The 21,031-nt window shown below is 39.9% G+C and overlaps 1 protein-coding gene and 1 pseudogene across 1 annotated transcript; one reads left to right on the forward strand and one right to left on the reverse strand.

Annotated features, from left to right (window-relative positions):
• The first annotated feature begins 1,386 nt into the window (after positions 1 to 1,386).
• LOC143736562 (lymphocyte antigen 75-like) lies at positions 1,387 to 2,332 on the forward strand (annotated as a pseudogene).
• A 13,157-nt stretch (positions 2,333 to 15,489) lies between these two features.
• Positions 15,490 to 16,300, reverse strand: LOC143736563 (lymphocyte antigen 75-like). Its single transcript, XM_077227254.1, has one exon. It carries the CDS (start codon positions 16,237 to 16,239, stop codon positions 15,490 to 15,492), a length of 750 nt encoding a protein of 249 aa, XP_077083369.1. The 5' UTR covers positions 16,240 to 16,300.
• Between the last annotated feature and the right edge of the window lie 4,731 nt (positions 16,301 to 21,031).

Consider the following 21,031-nt stretch of genomic DNA (forward strand, 5'->3'; position numbering starts at 1 on the left):
TCAATTTTTGTTATATCAACTTTAAATTTGGAACACAACTTGGTTAGATATATAGCTTTCATTTTATAGTAATTTTATAGTAAAAAATATTTTGTAAAATATTTATTTTATATTAAAAAAATATGAATAAAATATATTTGATTTACTGTAAATTAGAACTTCCATAACTTTTTCATACTATAATTTTTTGACGTGCTTTCACTTCAGTAATAATCTGCTGTTTTCTTTAAAACAAGACCAAATGTAGGTCTATATTCCAAAGCATTCTTGAATTACAACCATTTAACTTTGTATAGTGCATTTTAATGTCAATTATCAAAAAAGGGGGGGGGGGGGGGGTGACAGTTAAGGGGTTAATAGTTGATATATGGTTATTTAATGCTTCGCTAACTAGCAGAAGACACCATCAGGGTTTAAATCCCAGTTGTGCAGGTGGGGCATGTTGTAACACTGCGGCCTAATTATCTTCAACGTGGCTGATGACGGAAAAAATGGCTGAAAGAAATTTTATACTTATATGTATAATAACTTATATGTTTCATATATAACCAAAGCTATGGATTGTGAAATCAAACATTTCTCATTATTAGTGTTTATTTTTTTAGTTAGCTTAGTAGCATAGCATACCGAAATTACTAGGGATAATGTTTTTTCACCATCTACGATATTTTAGATAAAAAACTTCGATACCAAATATGATACAAGCATAATTCTGTGTAAGAATTAATTATGACATGACAATTGTAATTAAAATATATATATATATATTATGCCTTATTGCTTAATAACAATTAACAATGTCACAAAACATACCTAAAATGCAATTTCTTTCAGTTTCACTATATAAATAATCAGGATAAAAATAAAAGATTATTACATGAAGTAAAGTTTGATTGATTACATTAAGAATCGCGAGAATCAGGCATACTATCGGGGTCCTAAACTGGGACTCGTCACTTAGCTGGGACTCAGCACTTCACCACACTGGGCTTTATAACATGGGCAAGTGTTCTAGAACATTTGTTACTCAAATACCAAAAGCCTCATCCTCTGAACATGGCATTAATGCAGAGCATTCACAAAGGTGGTGTGGAGGCAAATATTGTCAGCTGGGAAAATGGATAATCAAACAGTGTTTATTTAATCTATACAGTGAAGACTATACAGTGTTATTTTACATTAGATTACGTTCAATGTCTGTACCTAATCTGTATAGCTACTGTTAGATCTACCTAAAAAACAGAAAAGTTGTGTATTTCATTTGTATCTTTGTTCTATTGTGTTTATTTTTGCTTTTGCTTTTAGTTTGATTTTTTGTTCTTATTTTATTGTCTTTAATAGTAATTGAAATTTATATTTTATAGTATATCTATGGTGATTTTGTTTTAAATTTACATTGTTCTTGCATTCAAATTTTTTTTTTGCATGTGTTCTTTGATTCAGCATGGTTTGGATAATTCCATCTGGTTGGTCAGTGCCATCCAGTTTTTTATTTATTTTTGTATTTTATTGTCTCTCACAGAAATAAAAACCACAATTTTATCTCCGAGCACACACAAAGGCTGCGCTGAATAGATCATCTGTACAGAAATGAAGGCTGCCGTCACTGTGCTCCTGTTTTTGAGTCTCTTTAGACTGAGCTTCAGTCTCTACAGAAAACACTTCTTTGTGACTACATTTATGACCTGGGAAGATGCACAAACGTACTCCAGAGAATACCATGATGATCTGTCCACTGTCAATATAGAAGAGGCAAAACTGCTCTCTGCAAATCCAGGCAATCATGAATATTTTTGGATTGGACTGCACAGAAGTCCTGACAACCCAGAACAATGGATTTGGTCTGGAGGTGAGGATGAAGAAATTGACAATTGGGACATTGACGAACAACACTGAAAAATGTACCATTGTAAGAAAATATAATTCTAAACTGCACAATGCTATGTGCTCGTGGACTCTACCATTTTCCTGTATGGAGGTCTTTGAGCCCATTCTGGTGCATCAGAACAAGACGTGGGATGAAGCCCTGGACTACTGCAGACAGACCTACACTGACCTGGCGAGTCTAAGATCTCAGATGATTATGGCTGAGGTGATAAATAAAGCCATAACATCCAAGACGGTGTATGTGTGGACTGGCCTGCGCTTTCTTGCTGGTCATTGGTTTTGGGTCAGTGGTGATGATCTTATAAAGCCTGGTCTGCGGAGGGGGTCGGAGCTCCAGTGTCCTGCCAGAAATCTGCGCTGTGGAGCTCTGGATAGAGAAAATAATATTTGGAGACCCAACAATTGTGAGGATAAACTGAACTTTCTCTGTCTTAAAAAGCTATAAATGTGCTTCATGTTGCAAAATACATACATTTCTTCAGACCCGTCGCTATGGGCAGGCCATAGGGGGCCGGGCCCGCCCCAAAAAATGCTTGTGCCCCCCCCCCCCACTTGAGGCACAGATACTTTCATTTTAATTTCATTTTAATATTATCATAGTTGCTAATTTTGTGTTGCATTAATGTTGCATTCTTTATCATTAAAATATTTAAAAATATAAAGAAACAATGGTGTGATTTAGTTTGATTTTTTGGGAATCTAGACTGCAACAGGCTATGTAGGCTACGTACGTGACATACAACTAAGCCGCTCAACAGTTACCGCGCATTTTTGAAAGCTGTTTCAAAACGAGTTTTCGCCGGCTTAGTCGCTTCAGTTCCTTCCGAGTGGAATGATACTTTGATGAGGAGGTTCTGCTCAGAGAAACGCTTCCTCCCGCTGTACTGGGACTGGAGAGAGGACAGCGCTGCCTCCACTCAAAGTATCTGTGCGAGTGAATTTGCATGCGTGCGTGTGTGTGTATGTGTGTGTCATGGCAATACATATCCCTCTGTTGACTGCTTTAAAATGCAATGTTTGAGAGATGCTTCTAGTGTTACATCTAATATGTTGTGTAGTCAAGTGTTTCATGGATATTCATAACATTGCTTCTGTGTAATGTGGTGTAGGTTAGGCTACCTGGTCATATTGCTGTTGGTTATGTTTAACGTGATGATTACATGCTGTGCGACTAGAGTTGATTATTAAATAAGTTACTGTAGGCTAATAATAATTGTGCCCCCCCCCCCCCCCCCCCCCCCCCCCCCCCCATACATTTCATATGCCCCCCTTAAGACTGAGGTCTGGTGACGGGTCTGCATTTCTTCATGTAGGCCTATGATACTGATTCTTTTATAAATCATGAATCTATAGAAATCTATTGTTTTTTATATGTATGGTCGTTAAAAAGAATGGATTTTTAATACATCTAATACAAACATGGTCTAAACAATGTTTAGCTAAATGTAACCCAGGTCATTAACTCGGGTCATGATGTTAATAATTAGTATTTATATGGATACAAAACTAATAGTATGAAAAGAATATGAAGTAAAATTTATTTATTCTATTATAAATAATCCCAAGGAAAGAAAAAGTTCCTAAACTGATTTCTGATTGATGAGGTGAAAGGTTAGCTCCACCTCTCGAAAAAGTTTTCAGAAGATCGCGTACAAGCAGAGATTGATGAGAGATATGAGAGATTACGAACAACACGAGTGAGAGCAGATGCGATTTGAGTGAGAACAAACTGTTTAATAGTCCAGCAATAGATTATTAACAAGTGAGAAATAGATTTATGAGTTATTAATTCTTTAGAAAGTTAACGCTTTAAGAGTGCGTTGTGAATCTGAACGCGACGTGAAGAAAACACACTGACGCGATAGGATCAATCTTCAAATTTTCCTTGAGAAACTATTTTTGTTTTGTTTTTGGTTCTCTGATTTATATTTCTCCTTGGTGAGTACCAATTTCTTTATATGAAATGTTTTTAGGTAATGTGCATACTGTTTTGAATATTAATGTGGAAAATACATTTGAAAAAGTGATAAGTGATGTATAAAATGTTTGAAAATGCTTTACGTGTTTTCTAATACAATCTGTGAGTCCATATAGTTATGTTCAAATGTTTGAAAGTAGTATTTGTTGAGATTATTTATTTTTTTCCTATTGTGAAGTGTGTGGAATGCGGTGCTAGCTTTGCTAGCTCTGTAAGTTACATAGACTCAAGTGTGTCAGTCAAGCACATGGTGACTAGCATGTATGTGTGTATATCTAAATAATTGAAACACATTTTGGTAATTTGAAACTGTTTATTGGAATGAGTTACTGATGATTGTTTTGATTTTGTTTTTGCAAGGTCAGGTTTTTTTGTTTCTTGTGTGTTTATTTTTCTCTTTGGTGAGTGTCGGAAAAAGATTGCTGCTGAGATTCCGATTTCTATCCAGCTGTGGAGTTTCTATTCCTGGCTGGACTGGCAAGCCATCCCATCTTCTTGTACATGGAAACGAAGTAAAAAGAGTTGTGAAAGTTGTGAGAAAAGAGTTTTCTGATTGGGTAGGAAAGAACTGCATACATTTTGTTTTTCTCAAGTTTTCCTGGATTTCCCTGAAGATTTTTTTTTTCTCTTCATGGACTGAACTGTGATCATTTTTCTGGTACATTCCTACTCAGTAATTTTTTTTCCGGGGAATCTGAAAAAAGGGACATTGAACTTGAAATTGAGACACTGTGGTTGAATTTCAAAAATTGACATTGGTAATTTTTGACTCTGTGTTACTGTCATCTATTTGTCTTTTTATTTAGTTTTTCTTTCATTCTCTAAATCCTTCCTTTAAAAAAAAAAGAAAAGATACAACTCAGGCAAAATACAGAACAAAGAGAAAAAAATACACTTACCTTTTCGTTAATTAGCTGCATTCCAGTGGTCTGAGTGGTTCATTTGTTTTATTCTTTCTTATTATCATCTTTGCAAATTTTTGCTTCAGCGAGTCGATCTAACTCTTCTGTTTCTGGTCCATAGTTTTGATTTTATAGGATCTAGTAACTGAGCCGTGTGCTACATAAAATATTTGTTCCAATATAAATGCCCAATCCTAAATACAAAATGCCCTATCCTAAATACCAAATTCATTTTCGACTTAGACTTTTAGTTTTCGACTTAGACTTTTAGTTTCAGATTTAGACTTTTAGTTTTCGTTTAAGACTTTTAGTTTTAGACTTTTAGTTTTCAATCTGACCCAATACTCCTTCCATAAATCACGACGTTTAAACAGCGTGTTTCGTAGGAGACCGGGGATGGTTGTAACACAGGTAAGTTGTAACAATTCCAATCTGTCAAATCAGGAACTAGTTACAAATCACCTGATCCACTTCACACATGCTTAGTTTAGTTCTTATTCCACATGTGATAAAGTAGAGCCCCGTGGCAGACACAGCACATGTTACAGTGGGGAAAAAAAATTGAGGTAAGAAAGTAACTTTTTTTTCTTTTTTTGTTTTTGTTATGTGAATGTCTGCTTTGTAGCTAAACTCATCAAACTTGTATTATGTTTATTATTATGTTTATTGTGTTTCTGTGTAGATATTTTCCATGCAAGTTGTTAGTGCAAATGTTTTGCCTGTTAGCTGTAAGGTGAGCTAGTTCATGGCTACATTACTCAGGGTTAGTTGTAACAACAAGACTCTGGGTTAGTTGTAACAACAATGAATTAAAATGTAATTACAATTTAAGTATAGACAATACTATAGACTGACAGTAGCAACTGTGCTTACACAAATAGAATGTTCAAGTGTTCAAGCTCAATTTATTATGGTCAATTGCTATGACAGAGTAACAACTGAGTCACACACAATGTTTAAGTGTTCAAGTTTATTATGGCCAATACTAACACTGGCAGTAACAAACATGCTTGCAAACAAGCAATGTTTGTGTTCAAGTTCAATTTATAATGGTCATTTACTATGACTGAGAGTGACACACACACACACACACATCAGTTATATTGAAAAGTCAGGGTTGAATAAAAACCTTTCAAAATATTTTTTTTTGTCAAAATCCTTATTTCATTATGTTACATATCACCCCGGTGGATATCATAATGTTACATCTCACCCCAGGGTATGTTAGAACTAACCCAGACTATGGGGTGAATTGTAACATTTCACTCCTTGTGTTTGAAACTAAACCATGCATTTTCTGTTTGTGTTGCAAAGATAATAGCTATTTCATTTAATAGCAGACATTTGTAACTAGTATGGATCACATTTTGAACACACTGACTTCAAAGTACTACAAGATATAGACAGAAAGGTCAAAATTGTTACAACCATCCCCGGTCTCCCATAATGTAGAACTCTATCGCGGGTCACAGTTCGTACACGTGTGTCTCAAATGTACCCCGCTGGCCACCTCTCACATTTCTCTAGATTTTGCAATGACCTTGCATGACACAATACCATGAAATATGCCAGTTTTTATGGCACAGAATAACTTTTGTGATTATACCGGTTACGTTTAACAGTCACATAAGGACAATAAGCTATTCATTGTGGAGTGTGCATGGTGAAGTGAAAGTCTTCTTAGAAAAATAAACTTTTGCCGATATCTTCGGATCGGAGATGCGTCCATTGTTCAAATTTACCACGATCAAAGAGGACAATAATATATACGCATGTGAACAGCAAAAATCACAACTTGTGCTTGCTGCACACGCAAGTTATTTAAGGTGTCTCAACTTTAGGCTACACATGTCTCAACTGTAGGCTACACAGTCTACCCTAAACTTTGCGAATGGCACGACAGACAGCACCTATCAAGTTCTCCGCGTCTCCAATAGTGTTATAAGAGTCACTCGCAAAGAATATCAGGACAAAGCACACAGTTTGTGCCGTTATTAAAGCCCGACTCCGAGTCGAGCATTTAATGTGCGTTTCCAACAAATTCATGATGTAAACGACACCCTCACGAGTCACAAGAAAAATGATATCTCTCAAAAAGTAGGCCTACACTATCGCGCTGTGCTAAAAAATGAAAAAACTTCCCGTATCACCTCCGCTTATAAAGCCTCAATCTAATCCTGTTTACATGAAATAAGCCTGCTCGCGAAGATGCGAACAGGTTTAAATTTACGGACCTGTTACATCTTTGGATTACCCTGTTCAATAAATACTGCCTTTGGATCCTCAACCTTTGTGTCTCAGAGAAGTACGTGACAGCAGGGCTAGTTGTAACACCCTTGTTTTAAATACTTCCACACATGCTAGCATGACGAAACTTAGTGTATTTACTAGAGCCATATCAACACTATATAGAGAACAAATTGCGTCAAAATTCAGACATCTTTGGAGGATATCACTGAACATTTATTTAACCATAGCAAAAGTAAACTAATGTTAATTTTTCATCTCTATTTCGGTGTTTATATTAAATTGCGCAAATCTGATATTATTTTATTCTCCAATATGTTATTTAACAGTTGATATGGTTCTTTAATGCGTCGCTAACTAGCAGAAGACAGGGTTTAAATCCCAGTTGTGCAGGTGGGGTATGTTGTAACACTGCGTTACAATGTGCTCCTATTAGAACTGCTATTCTATACTTTAATGAATTCTATTGAGAAAACATGAGAAAAAGGTGAATAAAGTCTAAGAGTCAATGTTCAGAAATTATTCATTATTAAAGGAGAACTCCGGCGCAAAATGAACCTGGGGTGTAATAACACATCGGTACCGAGTCGACTGTTCTCTGGGATTTGTTTTCATGATAATCGAGTGTAAAGAGTTTTATCTCTAAAAACTGTTTAGCTTATAACGCTAATATATGGGGCATATAAGTAAAAAGAGATCGCTAGTTAATACCACTAACCAGGCTCAAAATAGCCCCACACTAACACGGTAGCTTAATGAGGGTCTCTACATACAAACCGAAGCACTGAGAACTTTGTAAGTGTACAGACAGTTTAATAATAATATACTTTATAAAGACAGTACCATCGCAGAGCCATCTTTGAAAAACAGTCTCGACCAGTCGAACCACGAACGCCGTGCTACGAGCTGAACTGTGACTTGGAATCGTACTCGGTTACCTAACGTAACCTCGGTTCTCTCTAGAAGAGGGAACGAGAATTGCGGAAGTATAGCTTACGCTACGGGAAAGATTAATCTTTTTGAGATATTGAAGCCAAAAAATTATCCTTAATTTTTGTATCCATTGTCAACGCAGTGCTGCAGCTAGCAGATCTTGAGCAGGCTGTCTAGCGTGCTCATAGGCTGTCCTGCGGGAACTGCTGCAGCCTACCACTGAGCCCGACGTGACGTCATATCCAATAAAGGGCGCTCAAGCCTTCACAGCGTCGAAGCCCGCCAGAATGGGCGTATGACTTCGTGTATATGAGCAGGCTCGGAGGCTGAATTCTCTGGTTTTCATCGACTGAAGCGAAAAAAACGCTCGTGGCGCAAGCACGGCAGGTTACGCAATACTCGTTCCCTCTTCTAGAGAGAACCGAGGTTACGTTAGGTAACCGAGTACGTTCTCTTACGAGAGGTTCTCTCGTATTGCGTAAATATAGCTTACGCTACTGGAACCCCTTGTCAACGCCGTGCGCGCCAGCATCCACTTATAAGTCCCAGAAAGATACGGGGATCCCAGATCAGCGGGAATAAGCGCATGTAATATAAGCGCAGTAAAAGCACTCACAGGGAATACAGAGCGGCGATGCCGGTCAATGTATAATCATATAGCACATAACCTGATACAGTGCAGCTCAACCAGAAGAGCTAGTCACATGAGAGTAGTTTGCGCACGATAGTACCTGGGCAGAACTGACCTCTCACTTAGACTGATAGTAGTTTCGCCTGCAGGGCGGGAACTTCCAGATTGTAGAATCTGACAAAGGTGGACGGGGAGGCCCAGCCCCGTCATGGATAGAAATATGTCTGCAGGAGATGTCTCATCTCCTGCAATTGTCATGGATAGAAATTCCACTGGACCATGCCCACGAAGAGGCTACGCCTCTGGCGGAATGAGCCCTGACCCCAAGGGGCATTGCAGACCTTTTGCTGTATAAGCAGCTGCAATCGCATCTATTATCCATCTGGATAGAATGTGTTTCGAGGCGGCGAGACCTTTGGTGCGCCCACCAAACGAAACGAAAAGCTGCTCGGCGCGCCTGAAAGGGGCGGAGCGCGTAATGTAAACTCTCAGCGCCCTGACTGGGCAGAAGAGATTAACATCACTCTCGCCATCGGATGCTGGCAGAGCCGATAGCGAAATGACCTGTGGTCTGAATGGTGTGCCAATTACTTTAGGAACATAGCCATGTCTAGGTTTGAGGATGACTTTTGAGTCATTCGGGCCAAACTCGAGACACGCGGCGCTAACAGACAGCGCGTGTAAGTCCCCCACACGTTTACTGACGACAGAGCAATCAGAAAAACGTTTCTAAGTGATAAGTATTTTAGATCCGCAGAGTCTAAAGGTTCAAAGGGGTATGCTTTCAGGGCCTCAAGGACCAAAGAAAGATTCCACATAGGAACTGAAGGGGGGCGCGGGGGATTCATCCTCCTGGCTCCTCTGAGGAAGCGGATGATGAGCTCGTTCCTGCCTATCGACTGGCCGCGTGTCAATTCTGAGAACGCTGCGACGGCTGCCACATAGACTTTGAGCGTGGAGGGGGGACTTTCCCTTTTCCAATAGCTCTTGAAGGAAACTGAGCAACCGCGGAACCCCACATTTCAGTGGGTCCAGATTTTTGTCAGCACACCATTTAGAGAACACAGACCATTTAGACGCGTAGAGCCTTCTGGTAGAAGGAGCTCTAGACTGCGTGATAGTGTTCATTACTGCGTCTGTCAGGTCAACGGGTAACCGTTGGTCAACCATACGTGCAGAGACCAGCGCTCTGGATGGGGATGCCAGATCGAGCCGCGAGCTTGAGAGAGGAGATCTGCTCTCATCGGAATTGGCCACGGGGCTGTCTGTGACAGCCGCGTCAGCTCCGGGAACCAAGTCTGGTTGCAATGAGGGGCAATGAGGAGCACTGATTGGCGCATTTCCCTGATTCTCTTGATCACCTGTGGTAACAGAGATACTGGGGGGAAAGCATGTAGTGGGCGGCTGGGCCAGGTCTGGGCCAGCGCGTCCTCGTTCTTTGAAAAGAACTATGGGCAGTGAGCGTTGTCCTGTGACGCAAATAGGTCGACTTCCGCTTTGCCGAAAAGGCGCCATAGCAACTGGACTGTTTGAGGGTGTAGGGACCATTCCCCCGGGGGATCATTGTTCCTGGACAGTCTGTCTGGACCGTCGTTCAGATGGCCTGGCACATGCGCCGCTTTCAGCGAGCGCAGGTGGTGCTGAGACCAAACGAGGAGGCGTTCTGCCAGACTGCAGGGATTTCTGGATTTGACACCGCCCTGGCGGTTCACTTAGGACACCACAGACATGTTGTCCGAGCGGACTAGAACATGGTGGTCCTGTATAAACGGGAGGAAATGCTTCAGCGCATTCTCGACCGCTATCATTTCCAGACAGTTTATATGGAGGAGTTTTTCCCGGTCTGACCACAGCCCAAAGACTGGTCTGCCCTCGAAGAGCGTGCCCCAACCTGTGTTGGACGCGTCTGTCGAGATGACCTTCCGGCATGAGACTGTCCCCATAACCACTCCCCGCTGGTACCAGTCGACCACTCTGATCGGGGCACAGCCTGACTTCCAAGCTCGGTGATGCACACGAGCGGCCAGCCAGCGTTGTAGCGGGCGCTGAAGCGATGTAACCCAGCATCTTCTGGAATGTTTTCAGAGGGGCGGTGCTGTCCTTCTGGAAAGACGTGGCCAGTTGCTGAACACAGCGTGCGCGCTGAGTTGACAAGCGGGGCCGTCATAGCCACGGAGTCCAGTTCGATTCCTAAAAAGGAAATTAACTGACTGGGCATTAATGAGCTCTTGGTCCAGTTGACCGTGAGACCCAGGCTTTCCAGGTGACTGAGGAGCACAGCTCTGTGAGACAGTATTTCTGACTCTGATTGTGCTAGAACCAGCCAATCGTCCAGATAGTTCAGAATTCGCATGCCCTGATTTCTCAAGGGGGCGAGTGTCTTGCACTTCGTGAATGTGCGGGGTGCTAAGGACAGACCGAACGGCAGGACGGTGTACTGATAAACCTGTCCGTCGAACGCGAATCTCAAGAATGGCCTGTGATGGGGTATTATCTGAATCTGAAAATAGGCATCTTTCAGATCGAGAAATATAAACCAGTCTCTCGGGCGAACATGGGCGAGGAGTTGTCTGGTTGTAATCATTTTGAACGGTCTTATCATAAGAGCTTTGTTCAAATTTCTCAGAACTAGTATGGGTCTGAGACCCCCGTCCTTCTTGGGCACGAGAAAATAACGGCTGTAAAAGCCTGACTCGCTCAGAGAAGGCGGCACCGGTTCTATGGCCCATTTGCACAGCAGTTTTGCTATTTCTTGGCGAAGTAGATGTGCTACTTCCGCATTCACTGTCGTCGTGGTCCGTGCTCGAAAGCGGGGGGGACGGCGAGCGAACTGTAAGCGGCGCTCGTGAGCGGGCATGGGACTTACATTCATAGCTTGACCGGTATGATGCTGCACTTTGTGACGCGCGTCTAACGCTGTGGGCAAAGTGCATGTAAGTAAGCGTGAGCGCTTGTAAGCAGGCACGAGACTTGCGTTCATATTCTGACTCATGTAAGGCTGCACTTTGTGGTGCGCGCGCAGCGCTGTGTGCGAAGTGCTTGTTAGTAAGCGTGAGCGCTTGCGAGCGGGCACGAGACTTACATCCACAACCTGATTGATATGAGTCTGCACTTTGTGAAGCGCGTGACTTGGCCGTGTAACCGAGCGGGCAGATAGTAGATGTGGGCACGGACATGTAGGCACATCTCCTGCAGTTAACACTCGTGCGGCATTTGCCAGCTTTATGAGAGTGGGCTCTGCGGGTGACACGGGGAGTGCTGTGTTTGTGTGTAGGGGTGAGCACTGTGGTGTGGGCACTTTTTCTACACTTAAAACACCGTCGACGTGAGCCGGATAACCAGACATTATGCTCTTTCTGAGATTTCTCTGGTTCGCCGTAAAAACGGTGGTTGTGTGCAGGCGAGCGGGTTGTGTTACCGACTCGTTGGCTGCTAAATAACTCACTGCAGTAGCCTGTGTTAAGGGGACTGACAGGGCGAAAAGCTTTGGCGGTGGTCCGGCAGCGGCGAGACCCAACCGTCTTTTCTCTCTCACTGTTGCTAGGAGGACTTCACTTGCTCAGGTTTTTAGCGTGATCTTTGGCCGCGGCCCACGTGGGGGGCGCGGTCTGCTGTGGTTAGCTGAGCGCGATCTGGGGCGGTCGCCCGGTCGCTGTGAAGATTGGCAGGACTGTCTCGGCTGAACTGGGCGCTGTGTATTGGCTCGTGCAGGCGGCCGGTCACGTGGGCGACCTGCAGCGGAGCTAGCGTGACGGGGTAGGAACAGATTCATAGCCTGAGAGGTTTTCTGAACTTCAGAAAAAACGGTCGACGATTCCGTTCACTGCAGGGCCAAAGAGACCAGAGTGGGAGAGAGGAGCGTCGAGTGAGGCAGCCCGCTCAGACTCTCTCATGTCAGCCAGCGTTAACCATAAGTGTCTTTCTGTGACAGTCAGCGAGGCCATGCACCGTCCTAGGGCTTGAGCTGCAGCCTTGGAAGCACGAAGGGAAAGATCCGTTGCGCTTCTCAGGTCCGTTACGGCAGCTGGATCCGGGCCTTCCACTCAAGCCCGAGGCGGTCAGCGGCCTGAGAGAGGAGGCGCATCAACTCAGCGTCCACTCCGGTGTGGGCCCTGCCGGATTCCTGGGTCGAGGAGGCGGCGGAGTGCTGATCACTAGACCATCCCTCACTATCAGAAGCCAGGATAGAACAGCTGTCCATAGCGGCGGGTCCTTCCGCCTCATCGTCAGACGCGGGGGTAGAGTGGGCCGTAGCCGGCGACTGCGCGTCGGTGAAGGGCGGCGGAGAAGGCGAGGCTCGAGGGAGGGTCTTTGGTAACGACGCTTCTTCCTGCGCGGTCCCACAAAGGGCTGAGTGACAGCTTCAGTTTTGCAAGCTTCGAGTTGAGCCCGCAGGGTCGACATCGGAAGCTCTTCACAGTGCTCACATCCTCTGGTAGAGAGGGCAAGAGCAGCGTGGTCCGGTCCCAGGCAGAGAGCACGATAATGTGGCGGTCTCCGACGCTGAGAGGGGCTCTGCATGAGCCACAAGTGGAGCGAGATATCTTGAAAAAGACGTCTCGCGCTCTTTTAGATAGAATAGAAAGGATACGTCGCCGGATAGCGTAGCTGGCACGGAAGGCTGAAGGTGGCGAAGATAGCCGGCTTCCTCAGGCACTGTCCTTAGCTTGCTTGTCGCTGTTTCAACGGGGGCGGCGGCTTCTCTAGATCCAGCGATGCGAAGAGTTCGCTGAAGATATGAAAATCAGAGAATTCAGCCTCCGAGCCTGCTTATATACGCTAAGCCACGCCCATTCTGGCGGGCTTCGACGCTGTGAAGGTGCGAGCGCCCTTAATTGGACGTGACGTCACGTCGGGCTCAGGGGTAGGCTGCAGCAGTTCCCGCAGGGCAGCCTAAGAGCACGCTAGACAAGGTCTGCTAGCTGCGGCACTGCGTTGACAATGGATACAAAAATTAAGGATAATTTTTTGGCTTCAATATCTCGCAAAGATGAATCTTTCTCGTAGCGTAAGCTATACTTACGAACCTCTCGTAAGAGAACTCACAGTTCAGCTCACTTAGCACGGCGTTAGTGGTTCAACTGGTCGAGACTGTTTTCCAAAGATGGCTCCTGCCTTTATACGCGATGGTACTGGCTGTATAAAGTATATTATTATTAAACTGTCTGTACAATTACAAAGTTCTCAGTGCTCCGTTTTGTATGTAGAGACCCTCATTAAGCTACCGTGTTAGTGTGGGGCTATTTTGAGCCTTGTTAGTGGTATTAACTAGTGATCTCTTATTACTTATTATATGCCCCATATACTAGCGTTATAAGCTAAACAGTTTTTAGAGATAAAATTCTTTACACTCGATTATCATGAAAACAAATCCCAGAGAACAGTCGACTCGGTACCAATGTGTTATTCCACCCCAGGTTCATTTTGCGCCGGAGTTCTCCTTTAATATGTTTTGAACTGTGTTGTATAGCTGTGTTTTCCGGTGTGATCATTGGCAAACTAAAAAATTATTGTAATTTTGAATTATTAAAAAATGCCATTATTTTTATATGAAAAAATTAATAATTGTATTTTGAGAAAATATTTTAGTTTGTTTTGTATGTTTTTTTTTTTATAGATCAGATAGCATTTTAAGCTGGCATATGGTCACAATGTGCCCCTCACATATGTTACAATGTACCCCACCTACGGGGCAAGTTGTCACCTTTCACTTGTTGTCATTCTTTCAGGGTACATCAAAAAAAAGTATTCCCTGTATTAATAAAACAAAACCACATCATTGTGTGGGAAAAAATAAATACTATGAACCCTAAGTAAATGTACACAAACTGAGAAAGTCAGAAAGTGCTAGGTTGTGCCCCGCTCTTCCCTAGTACATGCAAATATGTCGATAGCTGACCAAAACCATGCCTAATATTGAATGGAGGAAAATTTGTGGTGTGGTAAACAGTGAGCAATTCCTGTTACAGCACATCAAATTGTAAATTTTACAGTTTATTTGGATAAGGACAGATAAACAGATACAACTGCTTGTAGTGCTTAAAGCTAATTTGCAACACTTGACTACTATTACAACAACAGTAAAAAACATGAAACAAGTTTGTTGCTGAATAAACCAAGACTTAGTTTTTTGAAAAATATTAAAACTTGCAGCAGAATTTAAATGATCAGGCAGTGAATTCCAAAATGTTGCACCTTTCACTGAGAAGGCAGTCTGAGCAAAAGATGTTTTCCAGAATAAAATTGTACAATTGCTGCTAGAAGACGCTCTGGTGGATCTGCTGCACCACTGCAATCTCATATAATCTATCTATATACGGCTGAGGGGCAATATCATTTAAACTTTTGAATAGCTACATAGTGAAAACATGAGTAAAACTTAGAATCTTATAATTACAATGATGATATTGTATTTGCTTCCTAGTCAAACATTTCAAGGCATGGTTATAATGACATTCAATCTGATACATTACAGCCTGGTTAGTCTTAGACCAAGCTTTTAATCCATATGATATAGGCTATATGAAAATATCATTGAGTTTAAAACAACAAAACATGATCAAAAATTGAACAATTTCTTATCATAAAGCTAATAAGATTGATCTTGATCATTTTACATATCTTTTTAAAATGGCTATTAAAATTTAACTGAGAAACTAAATCTTGTATTTTTACAATAGTACATATTATTTATAATGTCTCTGCAAGCCCATAAAATATTTTAGCTAAACATTGTTTAGACGATATATATGTTTGTATTTGTATTAGATGTATTAAAAATCCATTATTTTTAACGACCATACACCTACTGTAAAGCAATAGATTTCTATAGATTCATGATTTATAAAAGAATCAATATCATATATAGGCCTACATGAAGAAATTTATGTATTTTGCAACATGAAGCACATTTATAGCTTTTTAAGACAGAGAAAGTTCAGTTTGTCCTCACAATTGTTGGGTCTCCAAATATTATTTTCTTTATCCAGAGCTCCACAGCGCAGATTTCTGGCAGGACACTGGAGCTCCCCCTCCGCAGACCAGGCTTTATATCGAAGATTATGTCCACTGACCCAAAACCAATGACCAGCAAGAAAGCGCAGGCCAGTCCACACATACACCGTCTTGGATGTTATGGCTTTATTTATCACCTCTGCCATAATCATCTGAGATCTTAGACTCGCCAGGTCAGTGTAGGTCTGTCTGCAGTAGTCCAGGGCTTCATCCCACGTCTTGTTCTGATGCACCAGAATGGGCTCAAAGACCTCCATACAGGAAAATGGTAGAGTCCACGAGCACATAGCATTGTGCAGTTTAGAATTATATTTTCTTACAATGGTACAATTTTCAGTGTATGTGTTCGGTTCGTCAATGTCCCAATTGTCAATTTCTTCATCCTCACCTCCAGACCAAATCCATTGTTCTGGGTTGTCAGGACTTCTGTGCAGTCCAATCCAAAAATATTCATGATTGCCTGGATTTGCAGAGAGCAATTTTGCCTCTTCTATATTGACAGTGGACAGATCATCATGGTATTCTCTGCAGTACGTTTGTGCATCTTCCCAGGTCATAAATGTAGTCACAAAGAAGTGTTTTCTGTAGAGACTGAAGCTCAGTCTAAAGAGACTCAAAAACAGGAGCACAGTGACGGCAGCCTTCATTTCTGTACAGATGATCTATTCAGCGCAGCCTTTGTGTGTGCTCGGAGATAAAATGGTGTTTTTTATTTCTGTGAGAGACAATAAAAGAATGGATGGCACTGACCAACCAGATGGAATCCAAACCATGCAGAATCAAAGAACACATGCAAAAAAAAAAAAAATTTGAATGCAAGAGCATTCACAAAGGTGGTGTGGAGGCAAATATTGTCAGCTGGGAAAATGGAGAATCAAACAGTGTTTATTTAATCTATACAGTGAAGACTATGCATTGTTATTTTACATTAGATTACTTTATTCAATGTCTGTACCTAATCTGTATAGCTACTGTTAGGTCTACCTAAAAAACAGAAAAGTTGTGTATTTAATTTGTATCTTGGTTCTATATGGAGGTAGTTTTGTTTCTTTATTATTCAATCAAAAAAAGTATTTTCAATTAAAAAAACCTTCACTTCAATAAAAGAAAAACTTTTCAATCAAAGAAAAAAAGTATTTGAATCCAAAAATATATTTGAGATTCAAAAAAATACATTTGAACACTGCTTTTCTTTGATTGAAAATGTTTTCTTTGATAGAAGTCCGTTTTTTTTTGTTTAAAGCAACCTTTTTAATTGAAGTTACATTGTTTTTTGATTGGACTATATAATAGGTAGGACATTTGTGTCTTTATCATTCAATCAAAAAAGAAGTTGCTTCAAACAAACAAACAACAGAATCAATAAAAAAGTCACTTCAATGAAAATATAAACATTTTCAAATATAGATATTCGTTTTTGAATGCAATTAAAATATTTGAGACTTCAAAAATTGCATTTGAACACTTTGTTTTTTATTGAAAATGTTCTCTTTGATTGAAGTAATCTTTTTTGTGATAAATTCAATTCCTGAAAATAATCATGACCACAACTGCGTACATCACTTGGTTTTAGGGTGCTAGGTGCAAGATTGACTATAAACCAAAATTAAAAAAATAATTGGAACACTCATTTGATCATCAGTTCACTATCCCCTGTACTTGGCCGCTGCAAGGCTCACAGAGATAGATCTGTAGCTTTAGGAAAATGAACTTCACGGCTGCTCCCTCCACTTGCTGGCAAAAAGCATGCTGGCGAGTGGCGAACATGACTTCTTTGTCAGAAAGATGTCGTTGGTGTAGACACTTGTCAATCAAACATGTCTGACCAATAGAGAAGCACCCGCCCACTGCGGAACGTTTGTGTCAAAATGATTCAATCAAAAAAATGTGAACTTCAAAACTTTTTGCACTTCAAAAAAAAAAGTGATTCAAACGAAAAAATCTGAACTTCAAAACTTTTTTCACTTCAAAAAAAAAAATGATTCAATCAAAACAATTTGAACTTCTACATTTTTTTCACTTCAAATAAAAAAAAAACAACAACGAAAAAACACACTCTTCAATACTTTTTTTATTCACGGGGTATTTTTTTTTTTTTGCATTTGAACAGTTTTTTCTTTGATTGAAAATATTTTTTTTTGATTGAAACAACTTTTTTGGAATTGAATGATTAAGACACAAATGTCCTACCCATGTAAGGCCCAAACACAAAAAATATTACTTCAATCAAAGAGATGCCATGTTCAGAGGATGAGGCTTTTAGTATTTGAGTAACAAATGTTCTAGAACACTTGACCATGTTATAAAGCCCAGTGTGGTGAAGTGCTGAGTCCCAGCAAAGTGACGAGTCCCAGTTTAGGACCCCGATAGTATGCCTGATTCTCGCGATTCTTAATGTAATCAATCAAACTTTACTTCATGTAATAATCTTTTATTTTTATCCTGATTATTTATATAGTGAAACTGAAAGAAATTGCATTTTAGGTTTTGTGACATTGTTAATTGTTATTAAGCAATAAGGCATAATATATATATTTTTTTTAATTACAATTGTCATGTCATAATTGATCCTTACACAGAATTATGCTTGTATCATATTTGTTATCGAAATCTTTATCTAAAAAATTCGTATATGGTGAAAAAAAACATTATCTGTAATAATTGTGGTATGCTATGCTACTAAGCTAACAAAATCCCACTAATAATGAGAAATTATTTCACAATCTATAGCTTCGGTTATATAATAGTGTATGAAACGTATAAGTTATTATACATACAAGTATAACATTTCTTTCTGCCATTTTTTCCGTCATCAGCCACGTTGAAGATAATTAGGCCAAACGCAGTGTTACAACATGCCCCACCTGCACAACTGGGATTTAAACCCTGCTGGTGTCTTCTGCTAGTTAGCGAAGCATTAAAGAACCATATCAACTGTTAAATAACATATTGGAGAATAAAATAATCTCAGATTTTCGCAATTTAATTACATCACCAAAAATAGAGATGAAAAATTAACATAAGTTTACTTTTGCTATGGTTAAATAAATGTTCAGTGATATCCTCCAAAGATTTCTGAATTTGGTGCAATTTGTTCTCTATATAGTGTTGATATGGCAACTAGTAAATACACTAAGTTTCGTCATGCTAGCATGTGTGGAAGTATTTAAAACAAGGGTGTTACAACTAGCCCCGCTGTCACGTACTGCTCTGAGACACAAAGGTTGAAGATCCAAATGCAGTAATTATTGAACATGGTAATCCAAAGACAACAGGCAAGGGTCATACACAAACAAACAATAACAGATCTTGGCTGAGGCAAAGAGAGAAATCCGAGGGGACAGGCAGAGAATCAAGAGAGACGGGATACAAACACGCTCAGAAATGCAGTGAGACACATACAAGACTTTTTGCAGAGCCTAACAGAATGAACCAGGCTTTTATAGTGTGAGCTAAACAGGATAATGAGACACAGCTGAAAACAATGAGTGCTGATGAGTCCAGGCAGAGAATTATGGGAGATGTACTTTGTGAGTGAATGACAATAGTCTGATGTGGAGTGCCCTTTAGTGGCTCTTAAGGGCACTTCAGCTGGTGACCGTTACACCCGCGTTGTGGCCCGCTCTCCCCCCTATGTGTGGACAGGTCAGGTTGGCTGCTTTGGATATACAGTGTCAGGATTCACGACCCAGCAGAATATACTCTGTTGTTGGGTTTTCACTGGGCAAAAGAATTTAAACATTTCACTGTGCAAAAGAAAAAACTATGAACACACCAATCAGAGATCATCATGACAATGTTTTTTTATATAAGCTAAATCTTGCATGATATTAAGAATAAAAAAAATCCATATCTTGGAACACTGTCTGAACACGACTAAAAGTAATAACATATTTTACTCTTGTTCATAGTTTTGGGATATATTTGCTGACATTTGCTGTGGTAGGATTGCCACCTTCAGTGAGGCAAAATAAGGGACACCCTTACATTGCCAATTTAAAAAAAAATTTAATACAAATATTAAAATAAAAATGTGTCAAGACCCTGGAACTGACGTGACAGCTCAACAATAAACCATGAGACAACATGGGATCCACTATGTGAACTTGCAACAGAACAAATTTTATATTATTATTTTACATTTGATTATTTTATTTATTTATTAATAACTCTTCAGTATATGTTGGTGCCTCAAGCAGTCATTCTGAACCAGTAGTCACGTTTTTGACAATTTTGCATGAATGGGATGAATCTTTTCATTTTTAATTTATTTACTACTTAAATTATGACTACATTATTATATAATTATTTGTCCCATTTTTATTTGAACAATTTCACACTTTTTAAATTTTAAATGCCATAAATTGTGTATGACAGATAGGATCATCATTTATTATGCATAGATATGCTTAATATTTATAAACGATAAATTAATAAATAGGATTAATTATAATCTATTAATTAATCTATGTAATAACGTCTACAAAGTTACCTGTCTGCCAATGGAATATTATATTAAGAGGTTCAAAAAGGCCTATACCGTTAAAAGCAATGGCAACTTGTTAATGTTGCATAAGATAGCCTACAATGTGCTCCTATTAGAACTATTTTATTCTATACTTTTATGAGAAAACATTAGAAAAAGGTGAATAAAGACTGAGAGTCAATGTTCAGAAATTATTAATTATTATTATGTTTTGAACTCTGTTGTATAGCTGTGTTTTCTGGTGTGTTCGTTGTCAAACTCAAAAATTATTGTATTTTTTAATTATTAGAAAATGCCATTATTTTATATGAAAAAATTAATAATTGTATTTTGAGAAAATATTTTAATTTGTTTTGTATGTTTTTTTAATAGATCAGATAGCATTTTAAGCTGGCATATGGTCACAATGTGCCCCTCACATGTTACAATGTACCTCACCTACGGGGCAAGTTGTCACATTTTACTTCCATTCTTTCGGGGTATATCAAGAAAAAAGTATACCCTGTATTAATAAAACAAAACCACATAATTGTGTGGGGAAAAAAGAAATACTCTGAACCCTAAGTAAATGTACACAAACTGAGAAAGTCAGAAAGTGTTAGGTTGTGCCCCGCTCTTCCCTAGTACATGCAAATAATTTATGTCAATAGTGTTCACAATAGCTGACCAAAACCATGCCTAATTTTGAATGGAGGAACATTTGTGGTGCGGTAAACATAGTGAGCAATTCCTGTAATAGCACATCAAATTGTATATTTTACAGTTTATTTGGACAGGGACGGATACAATAAAGAGATACAACTGCTTGTAGTGCTTAAAGCTAATTTGCAACACTTGACTACTATTACAACAACAGTAAAAAACAAAACACGAAAAACAAGTTTGTTGCTGAATTAACCAAGACTTAGTTTTTTGAAAAATATTAAAACTTGCAGCAGAATTTAAATGATCAG

The sequence above is a fragment of the Siphateles boraxobius genome, unplaced genomic scaffold (assembly GCF_051911475.1).
Source record: "Siphateles boraxobius isolate OS27281-9 unplaced genomic scaffold, OSU_SipBor_1 130, whole genome shotgun sequence".
NCBI lineage: Eukaryota > Metazoa > Chordata > Actinopteri > Cypriniformes > Leuciscidae > Siphateles > Siphateles boraxobius.

Coding starts and splice junctions, on each gene's coding strand:
- LOC143736563 (XM_077227254.1), bottom strand. CDS start 16,239: ATGAAGGCTGCCGTCACTGTGCTCCTGTTTTTGAGTCTCTTTAGACTG.